A 13,731-nucleotide genomic window follows, 5' to 3' on the forward strand; every position below is an offset into this window, starting at 1 on the left:
CTGCATACTTTAAATTGCACTTTCTAACCTCATTTATTACATTTATAAATGTTACACTTTCCTGAGTCCTGAAATGTTTATTTTACTGAAACAGTGGGGGGAAAGTAAGTGATATTTATGCAGGCTCTTGAGAAATATCTTTGCCTTGTATAAGCTTAGAGTGTGAAAAGAAAGCAGGTGTTCCTTCCGCTTCCTAGGGCCCAGCTATTGTCAAAGAGAAAATGCTCCCAAGCTGTTCATTCCTTTCCTGTGAGCCCTTAAGAGAATATACTCTATCTGTACCATATATTGGTTAAATAAATACTTCCAAAGAGCTCATGTTCTTTTTAAAAAATTCCTTTTTTCTAGATATAAAGACCTGAAGATACTCTTTCACGTCCAGAGATGGAAAACAGTACTACTACCATTTCTCGGGAGGAGCTGGAAGAACTACAAGAAGCATTTAATAAAATAGGTATGCTTGAAGAAAACAAATAGAGTGTTACTGTTCTTCTAGCTGGTAGACTTCCAGGAATGGTGGATGGTCTTCTATTACCACCTCCTCCTCCCAGTTACCCCAAAGCTTTATTCTTTTTTCTACTCTTTTTCTCTCTAGGTTTCTCTGTTTTGGTGGTGTTTTGTTGTTTTGGTTTTTTTTTTTCTTTCTTTCTTTCATTTTTGGAGAGATAAGGTTAAGAGTGGCTTGAATTTCTAGGTGAATTGGACTTTGAGTCTTTTGATCATTTCTTTACAGAGAGTAATCCAGGTTAATGAGTGACAGTGTAACTGAATATGCCTCATGTGGTATACTCACAGCCGAGGGGGAAAAACCCCAGAATACTTCCTTGTGCATGAACTGAACTCTGGTCTTTACATCTCTGCCACTAGTAAGAACACTTTCTGACTTCATACCATGTATTTTTTTAAAAAATTATCTTTTTTCCTAATTTTTTAATAGATATAGCTGTAGAGACAAAAACAACACCACATCTTGGTTATTGTTTTTAAATGTGATATGTCTGAATTTTCTTCTCTCCCATATAGTTTGTACTTGGAAAAAAAAGTATGTCTTCTTTTTATTTTTTTAAAAAGGTTCTTGTTTTTTGCCTTTGGGACTTTTTCATTTTGACAGCTTTGTATTTTTCTTCCAAAAATTTTCCTGCTACTCTGTTAGGTCTTGCAGAGTCTTCTGTATTTTGCTCTTAAGTACCCTGTGGCAAAGGATATATAAATAGCATTTTTTGCTTTAGTTTAGAAGCATCTGTGAGGTGAACTCAGTAAAAAGTTTAAGACAAATAGACGTTGGACATTGACACCACCATTCTTGCCTCTTCCTCAGCAGATTTCTTGTTACTCTGGGTTCTCTAAGGAACAAACCCAGTGAAAAATATATGCATGTGTGTGTAGTGAAGGGAGAAAAGATATTTCCTCACACACTGGTGGAAGCTGGCAACTTCCACATCTATGGGTCAGGTGTCAGGTCGTAGGCTTCCTCTGAGTCTCATGGTTATAGGAGCTGAAGAACTCAAAACTGGTGAGACGGCTGACTCGTCCCATGATCCAAAGACAGAGGAGGGTCAGTGGCATGCAGGCTTGAGAAAAGGCAGGCGAGCTTGGCCAGAACATCCATGTATTTTGAGTGTAAGCCAAATTCCCAACGACCCTTTATTTTATTTTTTTTTTAATAAAAAACAAGAACAAGCTCTGGCCAGTTTTATTACAGAAAAATATTGCCTGGTTTCTTTTTTGTTGGGCTTTTTTGCTTGCTTCCAGTGATTTCAGAGTCACCTGGATCCTTGATTGCCAGTTATGCATACTCTGAATATTTTCTGTCTTCTCTGCCCAATTGACTATTACCGTCACTGTAGGGATGGATGATGGATATCAGTTTTGGCCAACACGGTATAGTACTCTTTCTGATTTCCTCAAGGCTGAGGAGTTATTGATGAGGGTGATCGGTTATACCTGCCTTGTCTGGTTATCTGGAACGTTTGCTTATAATGCAGCACACATTTTCCAGTTTTCATCATGAGCCTGGAGTTGATTAACCCCACTGATTTTTTTTCCTTCTTCTTTGTGGCCAATATCTTCCTGCCTCGGGTGCAAAACGGCGCTCATGTAATTAAGAGCAGCCACCAAGAGGTGGAGAGAGGAAAAAAAGCTGGAAACTCCATTTTTAAATGATTGACTGTTCACATTAGATGATAAAATTGGAGAATGGTTACATAACCTCTGCCAAACTGCTGAGAAGCATGGCCAGGCCAGATTCCTAGCAACTTAAAAGGCACACTCCTTCCTTCCTGGGATACTTTACTGCATGAACAAGCATCAGATGGTGGACCAAGGGAGACGCCATGTTCTGTGTGTTTTTTATTGGATTCATTTCTCAAATCTGGTGAAGAGCAACTAAACTTAATATAGATAAAACAATACAACGCAAAACGATTTCAACTTGAAAAAGTAAAGCTCCCCCGCCAAGCCGGGTGAGAGGTAAAGTCCTTAGGAAAGTCATGCTTTGTGCGAATCACTGTTGTGAAATCACATGAAGCCCACAAATCTGTGGATCCATCCGGCACAGCCTTCCCAGAGTCACTCAAACATCTTGATTTTGGCCTTTTTAAAATTTTTATTTTGACTGCATAAGTATTTGTCATTATAGCACACATTACAGGAATATGGTAAGAATTTCAGAAAACTGTTCTTACAAATGTAATAGATGCATACAAATGTATGCAGTGCTGAACAGAGCATTGCCTGAGTCTCTCCAAGATGGAAACTGGAAAATCTGTGCATATCAAGCATTGCAACAGAGCAAATAATAAAATGCCTCTCCCTGTTAGATATTCCTTTTGTCTTATAGGTACAGTTTCATAGCCTGGATTACAAACAGTACCTAGTAGGGCTTAGTAAAATGAACACGTTATTAATTCTTAGCATGACATAATTAGACATATGCTGTTGTGATTGTCATGTACATGGTTGAGTTAGAATCAACTCATGACTGATCCTCCAGTGGGTTTTCAGAGACAGTAAATCACAATGGAGTGGGCTGCCCATCTTTCTCTTGAGGAGCACCTGATGGATTTGAACCACCTCCATTGGCATTGGCATGGCAGCTCCTTACCACTAGGCCACACGAGCTCCCTTATTAACATGTAGTCTTGCACTATTTATTTAATTATGTTTTTACTCACTTATTCCTTGGTGGAAAATTTTGACAGTCCACTATTTTCTCTGTGGAAAGGTTGAATTTTCTAACAGGATGAAGCGCTGTCATTAAGCTCAGGAAGCCCTCAGCTAGTTTGTACAAAGTGACTTTTCTCAGAAGCAGAGGGACACATGGCCCATACATCCCAACTAGATGGAACTTTTGGGATCACTTGGAACAAGTGGAAGATTAAAATAATCCTCAGTCTTATTTCTTAAACTATAACCTTGGAATGATTATTTAACTTGAGCATTTTGTATCCTTAAAATTAAAATGATACTTCTAGGATTTCATGCAGTAGGTCAAGTTTTTAACCTAGTTTAAAAAGTATATTTTATAACAGATAATACATCTATATAGATATATGTCTATAGGGAGCTCTTGTAGCCTAGTGGTAAGAATCTGCACTGAAATCCTGAAGCATGCAGTTCCGATCAGTTAGCTACTCCATGGGAGAAGGATGGGCAGTTTCCTCCTGTGTCATTAACTGCCTCTGAAAACCCGCAGGAGAGACAACTGTGAGTCATTTCTACTCAAACCCTGCTCTATCCTGTGCCAATCTTATTGTCTCTGACACACTTAACCCCATTACCCAGTCACTGAATCAATCCATCTCTTTTAGAATCTTCCTCTCTTACATATATAGATATATATACACACACACACATATATATACACATATTGTATACATTTACAGTGTGTGTATGTATATATATTGTTGTTGTTGTTGTATACTGTTGAGTCAGAACCGACCCATCCCTGACCCTCCGATGGGTTTTCACAGGCAGTTAATTGTGAGGGGAGGAGATTGTCCATCCTTCTCCTGCGGAGCAGCTGGTGACCTTGAACCATGTACCTTTAGGATTGCAGCACAGCTTCTTGCCACTCATCTATATAATCTCAGAATATATACTTGCTCATTGAACTTTCTATCTATTCAGAGCAGTCATCTGAATGGCAGCTAGCAGCGACATTATTTCTTGTGATGTCACACCTAAACCACAGAGGTCAGAAGAGATGGACCTGGAATTTCAGCCCCCAGCTCTGTCTTCAGATTTCTAGCTCTTGAAAAAGTGCCCTTTGGTGGCCCAGTGGGTAAAGAATTGCGTTGTCCAACTATAGTTGAATGGATTCAGAAATTATGGTACTCATACGACGGAATATTATACAGCACACAGGAGCAATGATTTTTGAAAACCACTTCCTAACTTGGGAGTGTCTGGATAGCATCATGCTAAATGAACTAACTCAGTCCCATTAGGACAAATTCTACGACCATTATTGTAGAAATAGAAGGGTAACTAGTAAAATGTGTATGAGGATCCAAAGGGAGGGAGGGAGGGTCAGAGCAAAGGGTGAGGATGGGCAGGGGGTAATGACAGGTAGAGGGAGTGGTGGGTAAAGGAAAGGGCAAAGATCTGGAGTGAAAAACAGTGCATATGAACTTTGTGAGTAAACCAATATAAAAGAAAAATTTTACTTAAAAAGAAATCACATTGTCAACCCAGAGGCACGCGGTTTGAATCTACCAGCTGCTCCTGAGAGAGTTATGTAGTCTCCTCTTGGACAGGGCACAGCCACTCAAAACCTGCTCTATGAACAGGATCCAGCTCCACAGCCGTGAGGGAGGTAGTTAGCTCTTAATCATTCACGGCATTTTATCACCATCATTCATATCATCTTATTGCTGTGGAGTCATAACTGAGTCATAACCTGAGCTTCTGCAGGGTTTCCGAGACTACGAATTGCATAGGAGGAGATTGTTCACTTCCTCCCATGGGCCCTCTGGTGGATTGGAGCCATCAGAGAAGGGCGACCTTTGGGTTAGTAGCTCATCTCTCTTGTGGACTGTGTCCCCAGAGCTCTCCAAGATGATAATGAGCCTTAGTTACTCATATCCTCTCATCACAGCTCTGGTGTAGAAAGGAGCTAGCCTCGTCCATTTCAAAATTACGTTGGAAGAGATCCTGAATTAGTGGTATACTAATGATGAGGTTTCTTTCTGAATTCAAGGAAAAATTATTATTATTAATTATTACAATATCAAACAAATTAGCTTTCCTGCTGACTTCTGAAAGCATGTTTTTGTTATGGATGGAATTTAGGTGAAAAGATGTGTACAGTTTTGAACAAAATTAATGATGAAATTTGCAAATGAGAACTCAAAAGAAAAGTTCCTGTTATTCTTACTAATTCAGTTCTAGTGATGGTTCCTTTACTGAGTTGTTGTTATTAGGTGCCCTCTAGTTGACTCTTTGAACAACAGATCTGAACTTTGCCCAGTCCTGTGACATCTCCCTATTCTGATATGCTCACGCCCATTTTAATAGTCACAGTTTCAGTTCATGTCTTTGAGGGCCTTTCTTTCTTTCGCTGGCCCCCCACTTTCCCCAGCCTGTCTTTCTCCGAGGTCTGGCTCTTTCTGACAACATGCCCAACGTATGTAAGATGAGATTTCATCATACTTCCCCAAAACCAGACTTGTTTGTTCTTTTGACCCCTAGGATATTCAGTAATCCAACACCACAGTTCAAAGGCGTTGGTTCTCCTGTAATCTTTTTTTATTGTCCAGCTTCCAGATGCATAGGACAATTGAAGATATCAGTGCCTTACTTTAAGCACACCTTAGGCGTTAAACGGATATCATTGCTCTTTAACACTTTGGAGGGATCCTTGACAGCAGGTTTTCACAATGCAACATGTCTTTTGATTTTTGACTCTTGGGTATTGATTGTGGAGCTAAGTAAAATGAAATCTTTGACAACTTCAGTCTTTTCTCCATCTATATTGACAGTATCTTTTATTCCATTGGCGAGAATCATTGTTTTCTTGTTATTGAAATCAAATCTATATTGAAGGCTGTATTATTTGATCTTCTATAGCAAGTACTTCAAGTTCTGCTCACTTTTATAAAGTGAAGTTGTATTATCTGCTAGAGCAGGCTGTTAATCTTGATGCCAACTACAATCCCAGAGGTGCACGGTTCGAATCCACCAGATGCTCTGCCAGGGAAGGAGGGACAATCTCCTCCTGTACCAGTCAGATCTGATTTGATGGTACACTCACACAAAAATAATAAAAATTAAAAAAAAATCTTGATGCCACATTTCTTTTTGCATAGTCTAGTTTCTTAAATGATTTTCTTAGCTTACAGATTGAAGAGCTATAGAGAAAGGACACAACCCTAAGGCACACCTTTCTCTATTTTAAACCATGCATTGTTCCCTTGCTCTTTTAGACAATGATATCTTGGTCTAGGTGTAGATTTTGGATGAGCACAATTAAGTGTTCTGGGATTCCCATTCTTCTCAATGTTATCCATAATTTTTTATGATCCACACAGTCAACTGCCTTTGCATAGTCAATAAAGCACAAATAAATAGTTTCTTAGTATTCTCTGGTCCATCGGACATCAGCAATGCTATCCCTCATGCCACAACCTCTTCTTAATCCAACTTGAATTTCTGGCTGTTCCCTATCATCATGCTATTTTAAATAATCTTCAGCAGTGTTTTATGTGCATATGATATTAATTATATTGCTTGATGATTTCCATATTCTGGTGGATCACCATTTTTGAGAATGGGAAAAAATATGGATCTCTTATAGTCGGTTGACCAGGAAGGTGGCCACATTTCTTGGTTTAGGTTAGTTTGCGTGTGCAGTCAGGATACATTAATAAGAATTGGTGCCTGGAATGCAAGACTGGAAGCAAAGAAGGATTGTTGCTGTTATTGATTGCTGTCGAGTCGAGCACGACTCATAACGACCCTATGAACAAAATACCTGAAGCCTTTCTATAACTATTGTCGCTTCTCAAAGTTCATCGTTTCCAGAGGCATGTTGTTTAGAAAGTAGATGCTAATCCTGCTTCCAAAATCCAAATACTAGTAGTTGGAATATACAGACTTGCTGACAGAAGTGTGTCTGGAGGCCAGATGCTTGAATTTTGTATAATTAATGATTTATTCATTTCAAATACATTCTTAAAAAATCACAGTGACTATATATATGGACCTCACTTGATGGACTACCCAGAAATCATATTGACTACATATGTGGAAAGAGTCGATGGAGAAGCTAGATATAAACAATCAAATCAAGGCCAGAAGCTGACTGTGGAACAAAGCAGTCATCTCCCATGTGAACTAAAACTCATGTGTTAGTTCAAATTAGAGTTGAAGAAAATGAAAATCAAGCCACAAGAACCAAAAAATGACCTTGAGTCTATTCCACTTGAATTGAAAACCATCTCAAGAATAGATTTGATGCATTGAGCACTCATGTTCAAAGACCAAGTGAGTGTGGAAGGGTCGTCCATGAAGAAAGCAAAAGGTCATTACAGAGACAAGGGAGGAACACCAAAACAAATGTCAGAAGAGAGTCTGAAAATTGCACCAGGACACAGAAAGGCCAAAACAAAGGGAGGAAGTGCTGAAGTAAAAGAAGCTTAACAGATTCCAGAAGGAAGCCTAAGAAGATAAAGTGGTATAAAGAAATGTGCAAATAACTGGAGTTAGAGACTCAAAAGGGAAGAACAGACTTGACTTTTCTGAAGCTAAAAGAACCTAAAAACTGAATTCAAGCCTCATGCTCTAATACTGAATGATTCTATGGGTAAAATATTGAATAATGCAGGAAGTACCAAAAGAACATGGGAGAATGTACAGAGCCACTCTACCAAAATGAATCAGTAGAATGAATGGAACCATTTAAAGAATAGCATATGATCAAGAATCAGTGGGAATGATACTAGATGCTCAAGCTGCACTTAAGGCATTGGCGAAATAGAAGGCTCCTGGAATCAAAGGAATACTGACTGTCATGTTTAATTTTATTAGGAGGAAGGTTTAATACTGGAAACAAAGCAACAACTACCAGAGGAGCCATGGGAGCCTATACGAAGTGGATCCTGATAAAACAATCAATCCAAGCTCCCTTGCCAACTCTGAGAAGAGGGATTTTCTGGGACCTTGATTTTGTGTCTAGACATTCCATTCCATTGTGACCACTTTTAGGGAGGGTTGAGGCAAGAGTATGATGGGAGTGTACCTGGGAATTCATTTCCCAGAGTCCACATACAGTTATGAAATGATTTCTCAAACACTTAATCTCAAAATTATGTCAAGCATGATTCAGTGTGCATAATGATATCATAAATACATAATGAAGAACCAGTGAATTATTGATGAATGAAATAGACCTGTCGTTAAATGAAATGCAGAATAGGAATGTCTTGCTTGTACTTTACGTGATACACTTATTTTATATGGAATGTGAGGCCAGCAGATCCATTTTTTAAATTATCATAAAGCAGTTAAAATTTACATGGGGTATCCTTGCTTAACCATTGTTGGTATATTTCTTTTAGATATCTGAAAAGGAATTCTTTGAAACTTAAGTCATTGCTAAAGGATTTTCCTTCTGTCAGAGCAATGTTCATACTGTGTACTTAAAGAAAATATATTTATGTATGTATATGTATATGATATATATATATATGTATATGGTTTTATGTATGTGTGTGTGTAAAAAGACCAAAATTATTGTTATGAAGTGGATTTCAGTTTACAGCGACCCTAGATGAGAGAGTATAGCTGTCATATATGATTTCCAAAGCTGTAAATCTGTGTGAGCAGAATGCCTCATCTTTTCTGGTGACTTTGATTTGTTTGGGAGCTGAGTACTTAACCTGCAAAGCCACTAGGACTTCAATAAAATGTGGTGTTGTTGTTATGTGCCGTCGAGTCTCCTGCGACTCATAGCGACCCTATGTACAACAGCCCTAAATTCCGCTCTGTCCTGTGCCAATCGCACTGTCTCTGACACTCCCATCCCAATTATCCCAGTCACTGAATCAATCCACTTCATAGAGGGCCTTCCTCTCCTGCGGTGTCCCTCCACCCTCCCAAGCATGATGTCCCTCTCTAAGGACCGGTCTCTCCTCACAACATGTCCGAAGTATGTTAGACGGAGCCTCAGAATCCTTGCCTCCAAGGAGCCACCCGGTTTAACCCTTTCCAGGACAAATCTGTTTGTTTTCCTAGCAGTCCATGGCATTCTCAATACTCATCTCCAGCACCACAGCTCAAAGGCATCAGTTCTCCTTCTATCCTCCTTGGTCATTGTCCAACTCTCTGATGCATAACAGGTGATTGCGAAGACCATGGCCTGTATCAGACGCACCTTAGTCTCCAAAGAGATACAGTTGCTAAATTTAGGGGGATAACCTCCATTTGAGTAGGAGTATTTTTATAAAGTATACAGCCTATTCTGTGTAGGTTTGGTGCGTAAGAGATTACTGTTACCTCTGAAACAGGAAATGTATAGCTGCGAACACCCCACCCCACCTCCTTAGTGTGCATCTTCAACAAAGAGTACTCATAGTGCTTTGTTTTTCTGCTCATAATTTATCTTTACAGATATAGACAACAGTGGGTATGTCAGTGACTATGAACTTCAGGACCTGTTTAAAGAAGCAAGCCTCCCTCTGCCTGGCTACAAGGTGCGGGAGATTGTGGAGAAAATTATAGTCGTTGCTGACAACAACAAAGACGGCAAAATCAGCTTTGAAGAATTTGTGTCAGTAAGTTCCCTAATCCTCTCTTGGCTACTGTTGATGTTGTTCAAGCAGAATGAGAGTGATGCACTTGTTTGCTTTGATAAAATGCGAAAAAACATGGCTTGAAAGTTATGATGTTGATGAGAAAATAATTTCCACAGAAAATGTATAAGGGCAAAAAAATAACAGTCTGAAATTGCAGGAATGGAAGTTAGGCTAGACTAACAGTGATTCCTGCCCTAGGATATACCATGCACATTGAGTATCTCTGTTTAGAGAATATTTTAAGACCTTATCAGAAAGGTAACAGCAATCTAGAAGTCTTAGCAATTGGCCTTGAAAAATATGTGCTATAATTTTAGTGGTTGAAGTGTAGAATATGTGCCTGCCAGAAACTGGTTACTTTCTCTGATAAAGAATATCTTCTGTTTCAGTGGGTGCCACCAGGTGAATTTTGATGCTAGCTATGGTAGCTTTGTTTCATTGTTAAACTACCCTCCAGGCTCAGGTAACTGAACAAGGTGAAAAATAATATGACTCAATCAATAAAAGAAAAGTAGACTCTGGAACTATCATGTATTTCAAGCCTCCCAGGCCCAGAGAGATGACAGCTAAGTTGCCATAGCTCACTGGCAGTAGAACAAGGACCATTGTTTTCGTCCGTCTGGCCTGTGGAACGTTCTCACCACTATTACTGTCTTCATATGAAAATATAGCCATTAATATAATAATAATATATCACTAGAATATAATTAAATATTTATGAAATATAAATTATCTGATTTGATGTTATTTATGGAACAAATATTTGAACCTTTTTCTTGGCAGGAACTCTGCCCAGTGAGTAATGTATGTGCTGAGCAAAAAGAGATGTAGTCTCTGATTTCATCGAGTTTACATTTGGTGGGGAAGACAAAATCACACAAATATATAAAACATGATGTTGCCATAATTGCTATTAGCCCCTCAAAAGTTTGTAGTTAGAGACATGGAAAGTGATTGGAGCTGGCGAGTCAGGGAAAGAAAGAAGGTTAGCTGAGATCTGAGGAAAAATGTTAGAGTTAAAGAAGAATCGAGAAGGAGACTTGAATAATGACCCAGGAACGTGGAGGAGACAGTACATGCAAAAAGCTCGGTAGATGCCAGCATGCTACTCAGGTCAATGCAGTTGGAGCTGAGGCAGTAACAGAAATATCTTGAAGTAAATTGAGAATTTTTTAGCTTTTATACTAGTTGCAATGAGAAACCAATGAAGTGGTAGAAAGAGAGTTTGAATTGACACAAAAGTTTCACTTTTAAAATAATCACTCTGGTTGCTGCAGAAATGGAGAGTTAATTCAATTCAGTCTGATCTGTTTCCAGAGAGTTCAGTAAGAGCAGTTTAGATTTCTATTACAGAAGTCCGTGGCATGATAAAAAAGGATAATTTCATTGATCTTTTTTTTCCCCTTCTTTTTTAAAATTATTATTCATTTCAGTGAAAATTTAGAGACTTTGGATTTCCATTCATTCATTGTTGCACTTCCCCCCCAACCCCGTCCTCCCAGTACACTCCTCTCTTTGAAAAGCAAAAGAAAAATTCTTTCATTGTTTTACAATCCCTTCCCCCATGTCCACTCCACTATGCAGCCTTCGCTCTGGGCTCCCATCATGACAAAAGTACCTAATCACATATCCCTTTTAAACAGTTTTCTCCCTCATCTGTTTCAATGCAGTATACATTAATGAACCCATCTTTCTCAGTCTCCCTCCAACCCCGATGTCAGTCCTGTTTTACAAAAGTGGCACCATGCAGTATTTGTCCTTTTGTGACTGAGATACTTCACTCAGCATACTGTCCTCCAGGGTCACCCACTTTGAATAATATTGCATGAGTTCCTTGTTTTTCAATGTAGCATAGTATTCCATTCTATGAATATACCAGAGCTTCTCTATCCATTCGTTTATTGTTGGGCACTTAGGTTGTTTCCAGCTCCTTTGCTATTGTGAACAAAGCCGCAATAAACATGGGTGTGCATATATCTGTTTGGGTGTCAGTTATGGTCTCTTTGGGTTATATTCCCAGTAGTGGAATTGCTGGGGCAAATGGTATCTCTCTTTGCAACTTTTTGAGAAAGCGCCTTACTGCCTTTAACAGTGTTTGGACCATTTTACACTCGCACCAGCAGTGAATAAGGGTTCCAGTTTCTCGACAACATCGCCAGCATTTGATACTTGTGTTCTGTGAAATTTTGCTATTCTGACTGGGGTGAGATGATATCTCATAGTTTTTTATTTGCATCTCTCTTAGAGCTAGGGATTTTGAACATTTCTTCATGTGCTTGTTGGCCATCTAAATGTCTTCTTTGGTGAAGTGTCTGTTCAATATCCTCTGCCCGTTTTTCAATTAGAGTGTTTACCTTCATCTTGTTGTGGTGCTCAAGTGTTTTATAAATTCTATATATAAGTCCCTTATCTGACATGTCAATATCAAACACTTTTTCCCAGTCTGTGGCTTCCCTTTTTACCCTGTTGGATAAGTTTTTGGATATGCATAGGGATTTGATTCTTAGAAGGTTCCATTCATCTATTTTATCTTCTCCTGGTTGTAAATTTTTCAGGATTCTTGGAAGACTGTTTTTGTTATGGATTAGGACTTGTAGCATTCTTCCAAGCTTTTCTTTAATGAAGTTTATAGTCCTTGATTTCAGTCCTAAGTCCATGATCCACCTTGAGGTGGTTTTTCTATTTGGAGTGAGGTGTGGATTTTCCTTGACTCTTTTGCAGATACTTTTCCAGTTTCGCCAACACCATTTGTTAAAAAGGCTGTTGTTTCCCCACTTAACTGATTTAATCTCCTTGTCAAAGATCAGTTGACCATAGATAGATGGGCTAATTTCCACGTTCTCAATTCTATTGCATTGATCTGTGTCTGTCATTGTACCAGTACCATGCTGTCTTAACCACCACAGCAGTGTAGTAGGATTTGAAATCAGGGAGTGAAATGCCTCCTACCTTTTTTCTATTTTTAAGGAGTGCTTTGCTTATTCGGGGCTTCTTTCCATTCCAAATTAAACTGGAGATTGCCTTTTCCATCTCGTTAAAGAATGAACATGGCATTTGTATTGGGATTGCATAGAACATGTAAATTGCCTTTGGTAGTACTGCCATTTTCACAATATTGAGTCTTCCTATCCATGAACAAGGGATATACTTCCACTTCTCCAGCTCTATTTTTGTTTCTTGTAGTAATGTTTTGTAATTTTCTTTGAATAGATCCTTTGTGCTTCTGGTTAGATTTACTCCCAAGTATTTAATTTTGTGATTCGCTATTGTGAAGGGTATTATTTTTTTTTAGCTCCAGCTCTGTATTCTCTTTGTCACTGTAGAGAAATCCAACTGATTTTTGTATGTTGATCTTATATCCTACTACTTTGCTGAATTGGTACCCTGTGTCCAGTAGTTTTCTTGCTGAGTCTTTAGGGTTTTCTAAGTATACTATCATATCATCTGCATAGAGAGATAATTTACCTCCTCGTTGCCAATTTGGGTACCTTTTATTTTCTTCTCTTGTCTTGCTGCTATTGCTAAGACTTCCAATACAATATTAAATGAGAGAAGTGATAGTGGGCATCCTATACTTGGACCAAGAGGCAGTCGTCAGAACAGAGCAGGGTAACACTGCATGGTTCAACATGGGAAGGGTGTACGCCAGGGATATTTCCTATCTCCATACCTTTTCAACCTGTATGCAGAGCAGATTATCCAAGAGGCTGGGCTCTATGAGGAGAAGTATGCCATCAGGATTCGTGGAAGATCTATTAACAATCTGCATTATGCAGATGACACAACCCTGCTTGCTGAAACTGAGGAGGACCACATGCACTTGCTGCAGAGGGTCAAGGACTGCAGCCTTCAGTATGGACTGAGTCTCAATGTCAAGAAGACAAAGATTCTCACCAGTGGACCAATTGGCAGCGTCAGGATGGATGGCGAAGAGACT

General features: G+C 39.0%; 1 protein-coding gene across 1 annotated transcript in view; it reads left to right on the forward strand.

Moving 5' to 3' along the window:
• The first annotated feature begins 346 nt into the window (after positions 1–346).
• PLS1 (plastin 1) overlaps positions 347–13,731 on the forward strand; it is a 78,078-nt gene continuing 64,693 nt past the window's right edge. The window contains exons 1-2 of the mRNA XM_006895106.1: positions 347–454; positions 9,610–9,773. Of these exons, the coding sequence (XP_006895168.1) occupies positions 385–454; positions 9,610–9,773 (234 nt within the window). The 5' untranslated portion in view covers positions 347–384. The remainder of the gene's footprint in view (positions 455–9,609; positions 9,774–13,731) is intronic.

This window comes from Elephantulus edwardii, unplaced genomic scaffold (assembly GCF_000299155.1).
Source record: "Elephantulus edwardii isolate Elephantulus edwardi_28Jun2011 unplaced genomic scaffold, EleEdw1.0 scaffold00158, whole genome shotgun sequence".
NCBI lineage: Eukaryota > Metazoa > Chordata > Mammalia > Macroscelidea > Macroscelididae > Elephantulus > Elephantulus edwardii.